Source organism: Tinamus guttatus, unplaced genomic scaffold (assembly GCF_059628265.1).
Source record: "Tinamus guttatus ecotype Peru unplaced genomic scaffold, ASM5962826v1 Tinamus_guttatus_pri_ptg000150l, whole genome shotgun sequence".
NCBI lineage: Eukaryota > Metazoa > Chordata > Aves > Tinamiformes > Tinamidae > Tinamus > Tinamus guttatus.
This window is the reverse complement of record NW_028288684.1, coordinates 6,424,241-6,441,357: the sequence shown is the minus strand read 5'-3', so window position 1 is coordinate 6,441,357 and position 17,117 is coordinate 6,424,241. Positions and strand designations below refer to the sequence as shown.

The 17,117-nt window shown below is 41.8% G+C and overlaps 1 protein-coding gene across 1 annotated transcript in view; it reads left to right on the top strand.

Annotated features, from left to right (window-relative positions):
* The window catches only part of MTUS2 (microtubule associated scaffold protein 2), a 175,806-nt gene that overhangs the window by 106,898 nt on the left and 51,791 nt on the right, over positions 1-17,117 (top strand). Inside the window, exons 5-6 of the mRNA XM_088522212.1 lie at positions 4,073-4,171; positions 10,528-10,739. Coding sequence (XP_088378338.1) covers positions 4,073-4,171; positions 10,528-10,739 — 311 coding nt within the window. The remainder of the gene's footprint in view (positions 1-4,072; positions 4,172-10,527; positions 10,740-17,117) is intronic.

Here is a 17,117-nt window from a genome sequence, read left to right as displayed (position 1 = left end):
GATGAAAAATAGGAAGCTAGTGTCACAGAATCACAGAATGGTTGAGGTTGGAAGGGGCTTCTGGAGATCATCTAGTCCAACCCCCTGCTCCAGCAGGGACACCCAGAGCATGTGGCACAGGGTGGCATCCAGGTAGGTTTGGAAGATCTACCACAGCTCTCACCAGGAAGCTTCCAGTACTGCTTTGAACCGGCTTTTGCAAAATCTAGACAGCACAAGGGATGAGATGAAGTCAGCTGAGGAGGAAAAATGAAGACCAATGTGCTTGCAGAGATGGAATGCAAAGAGCCCATTGCCACTGTGTTCCTCTTGCAAACACTTCATATTAAAAGCTAAACTGTAAATATGTTACATTCACATCATCCAACGTGGCTATGCATCACTATGCAGCAGTTAAAAGTGAGACATTGAACTTCAAATGTCCAAACCTTTTTCCTGCTAATTTGAATCTGAAACTTGCGACAGAAAAACAATGTTAGGAAATGGAGTAAAATGCCATGAGATCCGTGTAAAATGATGGGAAGCGAAAGAGTAGCTGTTTTACCTCTGCAGCTGTCTATAGATATTCTAAGTTACTCTGACACTTTCTGTTTATTTCAAAGAACTTTAAAAAAATGTTCCTCTCTTCTGCCTTGGATTTAGGAGTATGGTTATTTTTGTTCAACTCTCTTTTTTTTCTTCATTTTTTTAAAAAAAATCAGAGAAAGAAACTTTCTTTTTAATTTAGAAAAAAATAACTTTGAGGCAAGTCAAGGAAATAGCCCTTGTCTTTCTTCTTCTTCTTTTTTTTTCTCATCAGGATGATTTTAAACTTGAAACAAACGCAAAGGTAAAGGTACAAGTTTTAGTTCTTTCTACTTCAACAAATGTGTAGTCTTTCTTTTACAGCTACCTATTTATTCACATCCTTTCAATGTCTGATAGATCACAGGATGTGCAGAGTCTCCAAAGGGAATAAGACTCTTCTTATTCCACAGAATCCATCATATTTCCAGCTTTGCTCACTTTGTCTCAGACATGGATGTGTCATTACTCACCAAGGACACAACTAGTCATGGGTATCAGGGGAAAGGCAGAAAAAAAAGCTTGAAGTGGCTATCTGTGTCTGTGTGTGACTGAAAAACACATCCTCGGGGGTTTTAAACTTGCAAACTGGGTTAGTTAACTTATAAAATATGCCTGAGAGCAGCTGGAATCCAACTGAATGCAGCAAGTCCCAGCAAATCATTAACAGGATTCATTTTAGAATAAACATTCAATACATAATTTGTCAGTATGCAGTCTGAAGCGTGAGGGCAGATTAAAGCTTCTCCTGTTGCACTGGCTTTTGAAGACTAAGCTACAAAAGTACAAGCAAATATGAGTGTTAATTCTACAGCAACTTTGTGAAGATGTCTCAGATAATATGTATTTGTTTGCAGTTTCCAGGGTGGCATTCAGCACTGATTGGGAGAAACATAAATGGATTTCATTGTCTTCTGTTTTTCCAAATGATTGTTGAATTATTTAACACATACATAATGTCTTGACTTTTGTTTCTAATTATTTTATCTTTGTACCTAGTATTCAGTTTGAAGCAGATTGTGTGTGTTCATTAGGAAATGTAAATACCTTTAGAGAACTGTGCATTTGCTTGCATTTTCAGAATTAAATGCTGAAATCACTCTGATAGAATACAAGAGTATGAATGTTCAAGAAATGCACACTTTCGATGTTTAAATTCCTTTTATATTTTGCATTATTTTATATTATTTATGTTTATATGCCCCACACCTTTTGATATTTCCTGAGAGATATGAGAGAGTATTAGTTACCATTTTACACTCATTCAGATCCATGTGAATGACCGAAATGTTTGGTTTTTCCTCTGAGTTAAGGTGGGGTGTGAAACAACTTTGTGTACAGTATATACTCTGAATTATTTCTAAGGCACCTGGAGATAGAAAAGATCAAACCGGATAACCTCCTGCAGTGCTAAACCCTGCGGTACAACATGATGGTGATCATCATGCCAACACTCTCCTACTGACTTTTAAAACTTAAAATTCTAGATTTCTCTACAGCAAAATATTCTGTCCCCAAACTCTTTGTCATTTAGAAATGAATTTTCCCTGCAGGAACTTTTCCTGAAATCAGCATGTTTTCTGACTATTTCTACTTTAACAGGCTAATGTCTGTTGTCTCAAATGAAAAATGAAAGAACAAACTCCATTTTTAGAGAAAAAAAAAAAAAGCATTGAGCAGAAGTTCTTATTTAAGTTTTGATGCCAGGGACAGCTCTTCCCCTAAAATTTCCCTGCGGGTGATGAGCTTAGCAGAAAGATAATAGTTTGCTCCTGGGGACTGTCTTCTCTCTTGCCTTCCGTACGCTTCCGAAATCCCTTCCCACGGAGGGTGAGGAGGGCCACGGAGCTGCTGCCAGGGAGCTTTCTCCTTGGCAAGGAGAACCCAAATCATCACTAGCGCCACGTTCCCTGCTCCTCCTTCTCATTCCCGCAGGATTTTTTGCTTCTCTTCTTTGCTCTCTGCTTTCTTTTAACTGAGCTTTAATTGGGGATTTTTTGTTCCTTGCTTTGGGTTTGAGGTCGTGAGCCTGAATTAATTCTCCAGGTGTTCCTTGCTCAAAACTTCTGAAAAGCAAAAGTAGTTAAGTACTTGCATGCCCCTTCTTTCTGCTGAAAGCATAAGGAAGACAGGCTTCCCTTCCTGTTGTCTGTATTTGATATTGCTGTGAAGAACCTTATGAAGGAGCTTGGCATATATCCTGTTTGTGCCTCATTTTTATTTTGAAAACCATAGGAAAAACAAAGTCTTACTGCCATAAAAAATAAAAATGATGCTTGAATCTGTAACTGTATAAACTATGTCTTATAAAACAAGCTCTGTTTGGTCTCACCGCTCCCATCACACTCAATCCTTAGTAATGAAATAGAACCATAAACTTGTTTTATGTCCTGCTTGGTAGTAAAATACAGTGTCGCAGGTGGCAGGCGGGGGAAATTTATATCCTCCATCGTTTCACTGTGGAAAGTATTAATCACAGAGGAGAATCGTAGCCTCAACATCTCCTGCTTATAAAGAGTGGAAAAATGGAGATGAACCGGAGTCAAAGTGTGAAGGAGAGCTGGGTGTTTAGCAGCTGCATGTGACGGATGGGGCGGTTGGCTGTGGATGCTGTGAGGGAGCCTAAGGGCTGCTCAAACTGCTCTTTCTCAGCCATCCTCCTTCAATCAAGGGATGGGTTGGGTATGGGTGGCTGTCATAGCTTGCAGACAGGCTCCTTGGTCTTGGAGGCAGCTGATGACAGCAAAGCTTGAACAACTGTCAGACCATCTTGAACCCGTGAAGGGAGAGGTCCAAAGAAATTGTAACAACTGCCAAGCTTCCTTCCCTGCAAAATTAAAGGAAGAGGAAAAACCTGCAGAATTTCTGGAGATCATAACCCAAGAGAGGCCTGGGGCATCATGATGTCAGTGGGAAGGATTAGTAGCTGCAGCAAAAAGGGGAGATGCAGACATCGGGATTGATGTGCAGAGTCACAGGAGGATGAGGGCAAGGACATAGCCTGTCACTTGTCTGGGACACACGACTTTGTGTGGCCCTGCTCCGTCTTCTCCTCTGGCCCAGAAGATCTTTGACTGAGGAGCCACAGCAATGAAAAGAGACTTCCTTACAGGACACGGAGATCAGAATAGACAGGATGGGCTACCCATGTAGCTTTATCTGGACCTTAATGGTATTTGTCACGGAGCAGATGGCCAGAGAACCGAGACTGTTGAAAAAAGCCTGTTCTGCTCCTCTTTGTTGTAGTGGATTTTTAATTTATCTATTTATTCCACATGAACCCAGGCATGTCTGTGGAAACCCAGAGACATCCCTGTGATTGCCAGGTTAGCATCCAAAACTGCCATCCTGGAGCATCATCATGTCTGTGCAAAACACCAGGGTACGCACTGGTGAAATACTGGTATTTTGCCGTTCTGGTATGTGTCATAGTGACATAGTTCTGCCCAATTGCAAACAAGATTTTAAAAGTGGGTTTCTTTCTAACTTATTTTTTTCTCTAAAACAGGTTTGAAGAAAGAAGTACAAAAAGATCAGGATGCCAATAGACCGTCTGTCTCATCCCCAAAGAGATCAGCAGTATCAGCCACCAAGCCCCATTCACCAGGTATTTATGAACCCAAGAGCTGCTTCATGGAAGATTTAAACTTGTCAACTTTGCAGCTCTTGTTAATGCACTAAAATCTGATTCCTACTGTTAAGTGAAGATTGATTGTGTTCGAGGCTCGTTAATCTGGCTGTAAGTACTGCGGGCATCATCGTACAGATGCATGAACTGAATAGTCTTATGTTTTCTTTGTTACTAACATGCCCTCAGCTCTCATGCAAAACAAAGGGGTGTTGCTATTACATGTTTAAGGGCACAGCAAGATTTTTTTATTCATTACAAGTTTATTTTATTAAAAAAAAATAAAAAAGAGCAGATAGAGTGAAATAAAAGACATTCCAAAACAATTGCTTAGAATTATAGTGTATCACTTGGAATCCACTGTCTCTGTTGTACAGAAGCACAATATTTCCTACATTATTTTATGGATAATTGGAAAAGACATTATCTGTAGAAATAACCTTCAAATTTCTGTCAAGGTATTGTCAATTTTGCGCTAAATATTGTACACAAACACACATTTTTATTATTGTTATCAAGACTACTGTGTAGTTACTAAAACACAAATAACTTATTTTTATTTCTGTCGACTATCACAAATTAACACACCTATGAGGTATATAACTGGGCTGTATTATAAAGCTGTTTTTTGACTGATCTAAATGCTACTGATAGGAGTGAGCATGTTCACACTCTTCTCATTGTGCTTGCAATATGTTTTCTGTTGGTCTCATTTTTCAACTGATCTGAAATAATTTAAATGTCATCTCTACAGCAACACGATACCTGAGCTGTAATTATGGGGGTAGAATCCCATGCTTTCCATTTGTCAGTAAATGAAGATCATCTCTTTAGCCTTTCTCCTCAGCTTTGTTTCAAGAGTATCTTCATTTTTTGCTAAACTTGGTCTCTACCTTTCTTTTTCCAAGCCAACAAACCCAAGAAATCAAAAGGCTAAATTTTATCTTTTCCAAGCATCACTTGGACTCAGAATTCTTCTCCTTCCTCAGATACTAGGGTAAAAAGATGAACTTGCAGCGTCCTCTAAAACTTATCATTTTCACGATATTTTGAATGATTTTGACCATCAAGGTCACGAAAGAGAGCTCCAAAGAAGAGATTGCTGCAGAATACGAGCTCCAGGCCACCAGCTCCCCTATATTTATCCCACTGGAGAGCAGCTGAAGCACCAGCACTGATTATGGTTGTGGCTGCATGTGACAACACAACTCGTTTGCTTCCACTACAACTAAAAAGCAAAATGGAACATGGCCATATTTGTACTGCTTGGTTTTAAAGAGGTTTAAAGAGAATATTTTCTGGTGCCTTAATGATTTTCAAGGCTTAAATTTTTGTCATATCCAATTCGTGATGCCTCAGAGATTTCTTCATTTTCATGAGAAAGGAGCACTTCCCCTGTCTCCTTCACAGGATTTCTTAAGCTGATTGTCTGAGTTATGAGGCCTTACAGTTGTTCATCACCATTAGGAACAAATAAGAAATATCAGTTTCATTTAATTTTTACAGTGATCTTCAGCGTTCTTCGAAACACAAACAGCAATAACAAAGTAATACAGAGGATCTTGTCACCTGTTCAGGACTTTCCTTCTGTTATTAGCCTGCTTATGTGCAGTTCCCATTCCACAGCATTATTTTTGGCTATTACACAAATCCTATTACAGGAATATTGAACATCCATTTTATTTTAGCTTTGGGTCTGATCTTTGGAATTTGGATCAATCTTCACAAAGAGTAGCAAGGGAGTTTCAAGAGGATGAATTCTTACATGCAGCTCAATTTTATCCATTGCCACTGCCCATTCCTGAAATCTGTAAGAACAGGTGGGCATAGATGCAGATGCTCTCCCACCACCCACTGCAGGATTCTGCCATCTTTTTTTGAGACTCGGCATTCTAGAAACTGTTTGATTTCAATCCCCTCGAAGTCATTTCCTCACCTTCCTTACCAAAATGTTGGAAATTGGGCAGTTAAAAGTTCAGTAAATCGCAAGCAACATCTAAATCCTCCCAGGCTGTGTTAGTTATGACTATCTACTTGTTATGGCATCTTATTTCAAACACCCAGGTAGATAGAATAGATCTGGAAATTTTGAAGCAGATCAAAGGGTGCTATGATTACAGCATACCGTGAGTCTGGCTCCCCTGTTCCTACCATCAGCACAGAGGACAGTCGGGATCAGGGCCAGAATCATTAACATATACCCTCTTTTGTGCAGAGCAACAGAAGAGAAACATCAGTTGCAGAATAAGCTTAATAAGCTGCTTTTCAGACCCAAATGAATAGAGAAATTCAGATTTATCCCCAAGGAAAATATCACATTTTAATTTACAAGGACAGCTTAGACTACTAACAAGGACAACAGAGAGATGTGCACTTCTGATGTTCTGAACTGGAAAGCCAGGAAGATACAAGACAAAATAAGATGATGGGGTTTTGCTTTAATTAAATCTGGAGTAATTTCAAGGGTTTCCCTCTCCATTCCTGTCTATGGCTTCCGTTGTGGCATCGCAATGCTGCCTAAACAACCAGAGATTTTTATGCTAGAAAGATAGAAATTCATGGCTTTTGCCTTTGTTCATTGCTTGTTTTGTGATAAGACCTATTGTGCAGTTAATAGTCCCTTCAAATAAAATGCTATAAGAAAACAATTCCTGCAAAACAAAACAAAAACAGACAAACGAAGAAAAAGGTGCACAGGCTAAGCTGACATGACAGGTAATGGAGAAAAAGTGTAGCAGGCAATAACCATACCTGGTAGAACTAAATGCCAGGAATATTCAGTATTGTATCATTTACATCCTGCAACATCATCAAGTTAATCTTGAAATATTGCAAAATCTGGTATCCCTCTTTGCAAATGCAAATTATTGGCACAAAAGTTTGAAAGCCTGTTTTACGCTTGTGAATTTTTGTAGTTGTGGCATGAGCCATTTGGAGATGTAAGGGAGCTGGTTCCGTGTAAGCTGAGGCTAGAGCCAGGATGCAAACAAGCGCGTTGGACGAGCTGCTCCCAGTAGTTTCACACAAGCTAGTGATGGATCTGAAATGGAGGAAATACACTCCTGGGTCCTGCTCTAAGGAAGCCACAGCACTTTCTAGCCTGATCCAGTAGAACTGCTCCAAGGATCCATTTGTACATCAGTGCCACAGTCTTAAAGATCTAAGATGCCAAAATTACCACTGGAACAGAGCCCTTCCTGCAAATTCACTCAAAAGCAGCCGGTTAGGTGTATCTCTTTGGAAGAACTCTCCAGTTCTTTCGGAAAGGATAGGTAGTATCTATGGTCGGAGATAATTCCCTGTTGCTTTCATTGCTGAGGGCTAGTTAGAGATACTTTTTCTGCATTATTTTTCAGGAACTGCATACATACCAACCACAGGACACTTTTTTTTTAGATTCTTCAATACCCTTTCCACTAACACAGCCATGCTTATTTTTAACCTGTCTTCAAGTAATGTTTGCCCTCTGAGGTAATACATGGGAACAAAATTTCTGCTTCATTTTTTTCTCTCCCTACTGACTCGTGCTGTTGGGCTAAAAGCTTGGAACTAGTGTATGAAGCTGAGAAAGAAAACCAGATAATCATGGTCTGTATTCAGGAAAGCTAAAAAGCAGCATCTGAGGAGAAACTGAGGGTAACAGAGAGAATCAGTAAGATGTGCAAGCGAGTTATCTAGCTGAACATAAATGTTTGCGGGGGAAATTTCTTATAAGTCTGAAAAGACAAAGGTAAAACAGATCATCCAAACTAGACCCTTGAGCAACCTAATGCACCCAGGATAATGTCCTTTTTTGCTTCATCCTCATAACTGCATATTAATATCCAGAGAAATGAATATTTGACACAAAAAGAATATGAACATAACTTTGGCTAAAAGCTTCACTTATCTGAGATGGCTGGTCAGCTCTAGTTCTGCAGGCATTCATGTGAACATGACACCATATTTGAGCTAATAATCTTTACTAAAGGCAAAATGTATTGGTGTTCTCACATCTTTATAATGAACCTGACTTGTTTCAAGACAGCTCAGAGCATGGAGAGGAACTGGAGACTCTCTGGACCTATTCGTGCAGATATGCCCTGTAGTGATACGGGTAAGCCTGATGGTGCTGACATAGCAGCCATGCAAAGGCAGGGGGGTAACCAGTCAGTGATATGCTGTTGGATCCTGCCTGTGCAATTCCTGTTGAAGAATTCAATCAGCCTCTCTACTACTCCCAAGATAAACCAGACATCATCCCTAGGAACCTTAGAGGATGAGGGCTTTAACTCGCTACCCAGCTTTGTTTCCATGCACATTTTCTGCATGAAAACTAGAACTCGAAAACTAGCCTGAGGTATTATTGATAAAAAGAAATAGTGATATCCCAATTGCAAACAATCCACATTGTGTTTGCATTCATGGAGGGACAATTTCAGCTCCATACTCTTCTATTTGGAGACTGAGTCTGAGGAGTCTGAGGATAGTGTGTTCTCCCTACTAACCCTGGACCAATTCAGCAAAATGCAAGAACCAATGCAGAAAAATGATCTCTCTGAGTCCAGGATGGAGTTAAACTTGCAATGGAGCAATCAGTGCTGTGATCCTTCTCACCAGTATTTAGTGAGTCCATAAAGATAGTTAGCACTGAGTGCATTTTTATAGGGCTCTGTTCAATGTACTTGTGTTCCCTTGCAACTCTAACTGTGGTAGCAAAAGCAAAGGACCTTATGTTCCAATTTGAGTAGACACATGCAGGCAGAATGTGACAAAGAGTTTGGAGCTTTGGATTGTGTTTTATCTGTCTGCACTGATTCTAAAGCAGTGTAGACAGACCCACAGCTTGGTACTCAAACAGTTAGGTGGATGAACCTGTATCAGTAACATCTAGCGAAGAGAGCACATAAGTGCTATAGGAGTGAATTCTTTTGGCATCACTGCTGCCTTCTGGAAACACTAAGACAAGGAGGAGACGAAGCAGCCCTCCTGGCTGCCATCTTGCCCACTCATCATCAGTCCCAACTGTCAGAGCAAAGTCTTGCACTTCACTACCCATATAAGAGCATTTGAAGTTCAGATTAGCATGGCTTTGCAACCCTGTTTTCTTCACACTTTTTGCTCAGTGACAGAAATCGTGGATCCTCCATGGGCACTCATAACCGATGCTTTATCAAGAATTTGTTAACAAAACTGGACATCCAAAAATGTACACATTCAGTGTGTTCTTCCTCACTGCACTGGTTTTGCTAAGTATCTCGTACAACACACTCCATGTCCTTATTGAGCCATCAAATACTGATCCAATTTTGCACCCCCTTTTAATACTCTACTTTGCACTAGAGTCAGAAAAGAGAAGTAAAGTCGCTGTTACCTCCTTCCAGGGGCCACTTTGCTCCCATGTGAGGCCAGGATCTGTCTTCATTTGGGTTGCTGGATTCCCTTTCCCATACACAGATCTTTTCAAATGTAATGTCTTGTTCCAATTCCCAGCATCATGGCCTTTGAAGTCTTGACCCTTCCTAGTACTATGACCCAAAATCACAAGCCTGTGAGTCTGACCTTGTGGATGTTGAGTCAGATAGCATAGTTGTGATTACACAACAAGAGAGCAAGCAAGCCTAGTGATTCCTCTAATTTTGTTCCTCTGTGTCAGTAAGTTGATTATAGAAGTTTCTGGCCACCATGCTATGCCTGCTTTGCTCATATGAGTGAAGGATGGTGGAGTATCAGCGGGCAAAGATGGGCTAAGAATAAGAAAACTGCCAAGACTGGCTCCCCAATGTAGTGGCACCTCCTTCAAGTCACCAGACATGGGTCTTCAGGTGGCCAGAGGTTCGTGCCTCATGTGTAGCTATCTGCACCTGAAATAGTGCCTCCCTTTATAGCTGGTGGAGGGAAAGAGATGCTCCTGCAGCACAATGCACCCAGTCTGTTTTATGCACCCGCAAAAGGGTAAAGTGAATCTCAGCATGGAAGTGTCTGTTTCCCTCCATCTGGCATCATAGCCAAGTGCAGTTATCTATTTTTCTAGATGTCTAACACAAGTGAGAGGAATCCTGCCTCTAGCAAGCTCATTTCTTCAACACAGCACTTAGGAGAGCTCTTTTCAACTCTTAGCAACCTTCAGGCTTAGAGCCTGATGTCAGATGAGTGCTGCAAAGCTTTGGCCCCTAGGAAAACATGTTCTGCTGTGTTCTTAGTTGTTTCAAAAGTTATTACAGACCCGTGTGAATTTTACAGACTTTTTTTCCTTTTATAGAGCTGAGCCTCAAAGGCTTTAGAAGCATGTTAAGGTCGTGCCCATACATATAAAGTCACTGACCATGATGGCCTTTTCTTTCTTTTTCTCATAGGACATCCCAAACAAAGGTCAACTACTCCAAAGAATGGATTTTCTCCAAAACCAGGAGGAGAGAGTCGAGAGCCTGAAAAGCAGTTCGTCCAGAGGCTGAAGGAGAAGTGTGACGAGCAGTCCAGGCAGCTGAGCAGTATTCGGGATGAGCTGAAAAGGGCCAGCTGTGGCTTTGTGGTCTTTGCTATAACAACGCAGCACTTCTTCAGGCAGGTAAGTGTGATGGGTACTTTTCATCATTAGACAAGCACTTCACCTTTATAGCAGTCAGTTGCCCAAAGTTATTATTTCATATTCATTTTAACTCCATTCTTGGGAGGAAAGCATATAATTTCATTGCAACAGTCGCTACAAGGAGTGAATTATAATACAAAACCATATGTTTCAGAATCGAAGTTCAGGAGTTTGACAGAGAAAGATTAGTACCTGGAGCATTGGTTACAAGTGTGGAGGGTTTTAAGATACTTTTAGGGGTGAAACAGATGCAGAAACTTGGAAGTCCCAGCAGTAGAGCTCTGAGTGTTACTCAGATGTCGATGGCTACAAACAAGTGCAAAGACAAGGCATTAAGTAACCAGAGATGGTGTGTGAAAGAGAAGATAAGCTTATCTACTCTTCCTGCTCACTGCAATTTGTTGTCCCAGATAATCACTGTTATAATGCTGGCAGTTCCTCTAGACATAGGAATAACATTATCTCAAAATCTGGGCAATCCCATATAGTAAGTATAGGGAACATGAAGAAAGTGCCGTAGTCATTAAAGCAGCTTATTTGTTCGCTAGATCTAAGACAAAATAAGTAAAGTTTAAAGGACAATCAGAGTGACTGCCAAAGAGTTGTAGGTACTGCTTGCTTCAAAAGCCACTCAGTCTGGGAAATTTAGCAGGGGGTTTAAGGTGCCAGATGCCTAAGTCATTCACCTGATGCCCCGAGTATTTTGTACCACCCCAGGCTAGGCTGGTGTCCTATCTGCTTTGTAAAGCAGACAGCAGTAGGAGTGAAACTCTGGAAAAGATCCTGGATTAACCTGGTTTTCTAGTTTTGCAAGAATCAAGAGTAAACTTTCAGTATTGAAGGGGGAAAAATTAAAAAAAAAACACACAGAATCCAGCATCAAACAGCCATTACAAGTATTGAAATACTTTATGTACTTATTTTTATGCTAGTGGGGAAGGTTGCCTTTGAACAAATATCATGGCTCAAACTTTTCCCTAAGTAGGAGCTGATCTTGCTGGGGGGAGCTTGACCAACCTGAAAAATAACAGGGAATTTCGAGAAGTGCTAAATACTTTAAATATTTTCCCAGGGGATATTTTCCTCTCTGTTTTTCTTTATTCTTGACATTTCTGGGCTTGCTGGGCAAGCTGACAGTGGAGTGTCCTTGATTAAGGCAGAGGGAAACAAGAAAGGGCGCAGCAGTGTTGGCACAGCTTTGTCTCCGAAATGTCCACTGGGAAGAGATTTTTCATCTCATGCATCATTCACAGTTTGCTAAAGGAATTCAGAAAGCTTGGGTATATCTCCATCATCTCCTCTGGATACGTTTTAAATGAGAACAGCTGCTGCAGCTGAGTTTGGTGACCCTGATCCCATTGGTGCATATTGGGTCTGTCCTGAGAATGTCTCCTAAATTGAAGGCCTCAGGGGAATTTAATAGTCATCTCCAAATGCTGATGGGGCACAGCTGTGTTACACGTTCCTCATCTCCCCTGACCAAGCTGGGCCAACTTTGTTTGCTCTGATACTCCCTCAGGTGTCTGGAGATCTCGGAATTAAAAGCAGATACCCATGGAATTTAAGCACCTTCTGACTGAGGCACTATTTAATGGAGACTTTTTTGAGATCCACTCTCTTACCCATTCTGGACCCACATCACCACTCAAGGCTGTGTGCAGGCACAAATGCAGCCCAAAAGAGGATGCCCTGGCTGCTGGGAGCAGTGTGATGTGGTCCACCTTCCCAGTAAAACCATGCAGCTGCCTTGGGGGGACACCTGAACCTTCAGCATGAGGCCGGGGCTTTTCAATTCCTTGACCGAGGGCACTCAAATATTGTAGCCAGGAGGGTGGTTGCTTTAGGCTCCATATATAGTGAGTGGAAGCAAATGGGAACTTCTAGAAGGTAATTTACTGCTCTCTAGATCTGGATTTTGTCTTCAGGTGCTTGCTGGTCCCCACTGAGCCGCTAGGGAGTCAAAAGACTTCTGCACCTTTAAATGGGATGCTTAAATTTGGAGCTTGCCTGCAGTGGGAGGGCTCTGGGCTGATTTCAGTGATTGCACTGTGGTGCTGGCTGTTGCCTTTCAGAGGGAGGTAGACTTGTAAGTCTTTGAGTGGCATTTGAAAATATGATCTGAAGACAGTTTCTGAGGTGTTGTTATTGTTTGAAAGCCTGAGCAAAATCACTGTGGTTGGCTTTGAGTTAGGGCAGCATGGAAAAGAGAAATTTTTTTCCCATTATGAGAAAAAAAAAATACCAGTGTGTGTTTGTTTCTGAGAAGCCTGCAAGCAAAATGATTGAGATCTGAGTAAAACTGCAGTCTGGCAAGGGAATAATAATCGTTCAAGAATGAGGTGGGGCCTTGCTCCAGAGAAGTTTGGTTTTGATTTGTCTAAGTGACAGTCTGCCCTGCTAAGCAGAGTGCCCAACCCTGTCTTGGTGCTACGGAGCTTCCTGAGCTGATAATCACAGATAGCCTGATTTTTAGGATATGTTCTCTCTTCTTACACCCATCAAATCAATGTCTGAAATATATATATATTTTTTTCCAAACTGGAACTGAATTCTCTCAGAAAATCTGTCCCCAGGCAAGTGAGAACTGGCTTGAGTCTTAAAAGCCCACCTAAATGCTTTGCTTGCAGGCAGGAGCCTTGCTCTGCCCATGGCTCTCTAGGTTTGCTCCTACCTTTTCTATTTCCAAACCTGGAGAAAAAGCCCATGCTATTAAAAAAAAAAACTTCTCTGCTTCATTCCTGTTGTGGCTGGAAGGACTGTGCTGTCCCTGAACACAGAGTTGTCTCCCTCAGTCACGCAATGAGGGCAAGGGGCCTTGCGCTGCCTTTGAGGGTAAGGGTTTGACCAGCCCTTATGTGTCCCACCTCAGTTTGCCTTCCTGAGCACCCACAAAGTCCAGCAAGAGTGTTTAGCTGTCAGAGAGAGTACCAATATGTACTAATGAGTGTTGGCCTGCGCCAGCAATTTCTTTGAATGGTGTCCAATTTTAAGCACTGCTGTAGCAGTCTTTGTATTGCATGACATTTTCTTTCTTTGGATTTTGTATTCTTGCTATTCAAAACTATTGCAGGATCGTATCCTGAACTCATCTCTCCCTCTCAGGTGAAAATCCTCTTAACAGGCAAGATAAATTTAGTAGGCATCAAGGAGTGTGCCACATATAACGGTACTTAATACAGACCCATTAAATGTCAGCTAAACCAATTTTCTGTCTTAGAGAAAAGGCTAGGCACTCTAAGCAGATGATGACTCAGTTGGGTGATCAAGGAAAAATTAAAGCAATGCTTCTGACATAGGCATTTAGCTAGTTGTGAAAAGCAGTGATTACAGTACTTGTGAACAGCTTTGCTATTAATTATTATTTAATTAGCAGATTGAAGAGTTAAAGCCCTCAAATATGCATACATGACTCCTCTTGACTTTGGGGACAGCTTCAAACTCATCTGCAAGCGTTGTGTGGTGCTAGTCTGTGCTTTGTGTTTAATATTCACCATGTCGGGATAATCTGCAAGTTGTGAGGGATACCCTGAAGTGAAGAGCTGACTGGTGGGAACTTCTGTGATGCCATGAAGACTTTTCAGACAAAACAACATAGTGTTCCTGACCCGATCTGGATCAGTGACATTGCCAGCAGTTTGAAGTCCTGTTCAGCTACAGCGCCCAGCTGCACTCTCTGCTGGAAGTGGTAACAGTGCCATCTAAAGGAGAATAGCTCAAAATGACATAACCTGGAAAATGCATAAACAGGGTGAAAATCCACTAACACATCTCTAGTGCACCCAGATCAGAAGTGCTTGTGCTGAGGACTGTCATTACCAACCCACTCTGAGGCTCTGGAAACTGAGTTAACAGAATCCATGCCTCACCTGACACTTCAAACACACCTGAACTGCCGAAAAATGGACTCTTGATACCAAGTTTGACAGCCTGATGTCCAAGATAGGACTCCAGATAGACAAGTGCCAAGTTGTTTTGTCGTCATCTACTACCCTTTGTTCGACCCACGTGTGGGGTTATCATTCTTGTTCATTTTAGGCTCAGTCATAAATATTCATGGCACTCTGGAGGTTGCTCTTTTTTTGGTGTTCTTTGTGGTGCTGGTGGGAAATGGAGCAGCTGCAGATGTGGCAGCAAAGCCAGGGTAAAGCAGAACTGCCCTGGCAGGAGGTGCTGGGTGATGTGCTCTGTTGAACCACCTAAGCTGCTCCTGCCTCCCATCTGCAATGCCACCATGGGATGGAGGGTCAGACAAATCCCATCCCAGGCTGGTTTCTGTCTCGAGCTGCTGCAGGAGTTGAAGCAGTGCGATAGTATGTGATGGTTTCCAGGCGCTCTGTGTCCCTCAGTACAGAGCAGGACTTGTCACCCTCAGGCAACGTGTCTCTGTCCCCATGCTTGCGTGTGGGCACATACACACCTTCCAGGCAAGTAAACAGGGAAGTGTTTCAGTGCCTGATGAAACTTAGAAGAGACAAGATACTTAAGACATGTCTGCATATGTATCTTTTAAAAGCAACATTTCTCTCCTGTGGATGGACAATATCCCACTCAGGATCGCATAACAACTTCTACTTTTAACTCCCTCTCCCCCCTAAATTGGAACCCTGCACAGCTGGCATGTTCAGAGGGTCATACTTAGCCCCGACGGATGCAGCAGTCTTTCTACCAAGTGATTCTCATTCCCAATATTGCACCCACTTGCTCCTCAGCCCGGCTGCGACAGCGGCTGTTCCCGTGGCACTTGGCCTTGGCTCCACGCTCCAGTTTCACCTTGTCAAGGGGCATGTCACGTCATTACTCGTTTCTGAACGGGCTTATCTCGCTCGCTCGTCACGCTGCCTGGGTGCTATTTCTTACCCGCGCCGCCCTTTGCGCCGAGTGTGGAGCGATGATTTCCCGCCTGGGCTGCTCTTTTGTGTTCTCACCCCAGTATCTGGGTGCTTGGCAGATACTAATTTTTTTTTTCCACACCTTCCTTGTGTGATGACAGTTCCTGGGGATCCCCACATAGGGGTTGGGTGCTGAGGCACAGGGAGATTCAAGACAGACTTCAAGATGCAGCATCCTACCTTTTCTTTTCCTGCCTTTCGACATCCATGGCCAATATGCAGGGGGCTGTAAAAGGCAATTTCTTTCACTTCACAAACTCAAATTCATTCCTCTGTCAGTACTGCCTTGTGCTAGTGCTGTATGGGTCCTGCAGCATCTGCATTGGACAGTTTTACTATAAATCTTGCAAGCAAAGAAGCTTGCTCTGGACTGATCCTGCTCTTTGGATGGCGACTCCAATGTATCTATCCCCCGATACCAAATCCTGTGCACCCCTAATGAAAAAGCAACTTAGAAAGTCCTGAATCATGACAAAACCTCTTTTTGTTTTTTCCTCCCACATTAACAAGCTGTTTTGCTTCTCTGCCAGTTAAAAAAAAAAATTGATTTATTTCCTATCACTGAAATGTCAGGCTTTTTCTCTTTCAGGACTTAAAATGCAAAGATTGAGTTGTTCTAACTGCTGTGGCTCCAGTGGGAATCGAGCAGAGTCTGAGTTTACTCAATACAGGAAATTTAGCCAAACTCTAGTAATGATGAGGGAAAAGAGGAGTGTCACTGTGCTAAGACTTATTCTTAGATTGAATTCTAATATGTTTTTCAGATGTTGGGAAAGTTATGCCTAAAAGACAGAAGGCCAATCTTTTTGTGCTGGCTTTTCACAAGTTTTTTTACCATGAGGCACAAAAGTTAAGTGCCCCCTAAACTCATTTGAAGAGACCACTGTGAAAATAAAACATTCTCAGCATCACCTGAGGTACATATTTGAAATGTTAGCCAAAATTATTGTGGTGAAGGTGATGGGAAGAATTGTCAAACAATTTATACCTAGTGAAAGCAATTTTGCCTCCAACATCAGAGGTCATTAGCATTGTAAACATAAGCCTTGTTTTGAGCAACACCCTAATTACATTAGGTTTATATACCTTGGCTGGAAAATAATTTTGTTAGTGACATATAACTGTTTCGAGTTTCACAGTAACAAGGAAATAGTCTCGGGTATTCCAGTGCTCACACTGAAGAAGTTTTAAGTCTCTATTAAAATTTAAAGATCTCATCATCTCTGTCACAGTTGGGCAAAATTTTATTTTCCAGGATTCATAGAGTTTTTTTCAGCTTTAAAACAGGAGGGTCTATTTTTACTTAAGGATCCTGTTCCTTGCAAGAGAAGACAGGTCATGCCATCCTGAGATGACACAGACTCCATGTGTTTGATCATGTCCCAAGTTAATGTGACGATCTCTGCTCTGCTCTGTCTTAGCAGCATGGCCAATCAGTTTCTGCCTCATTATGTGCTTGTCATTTTAT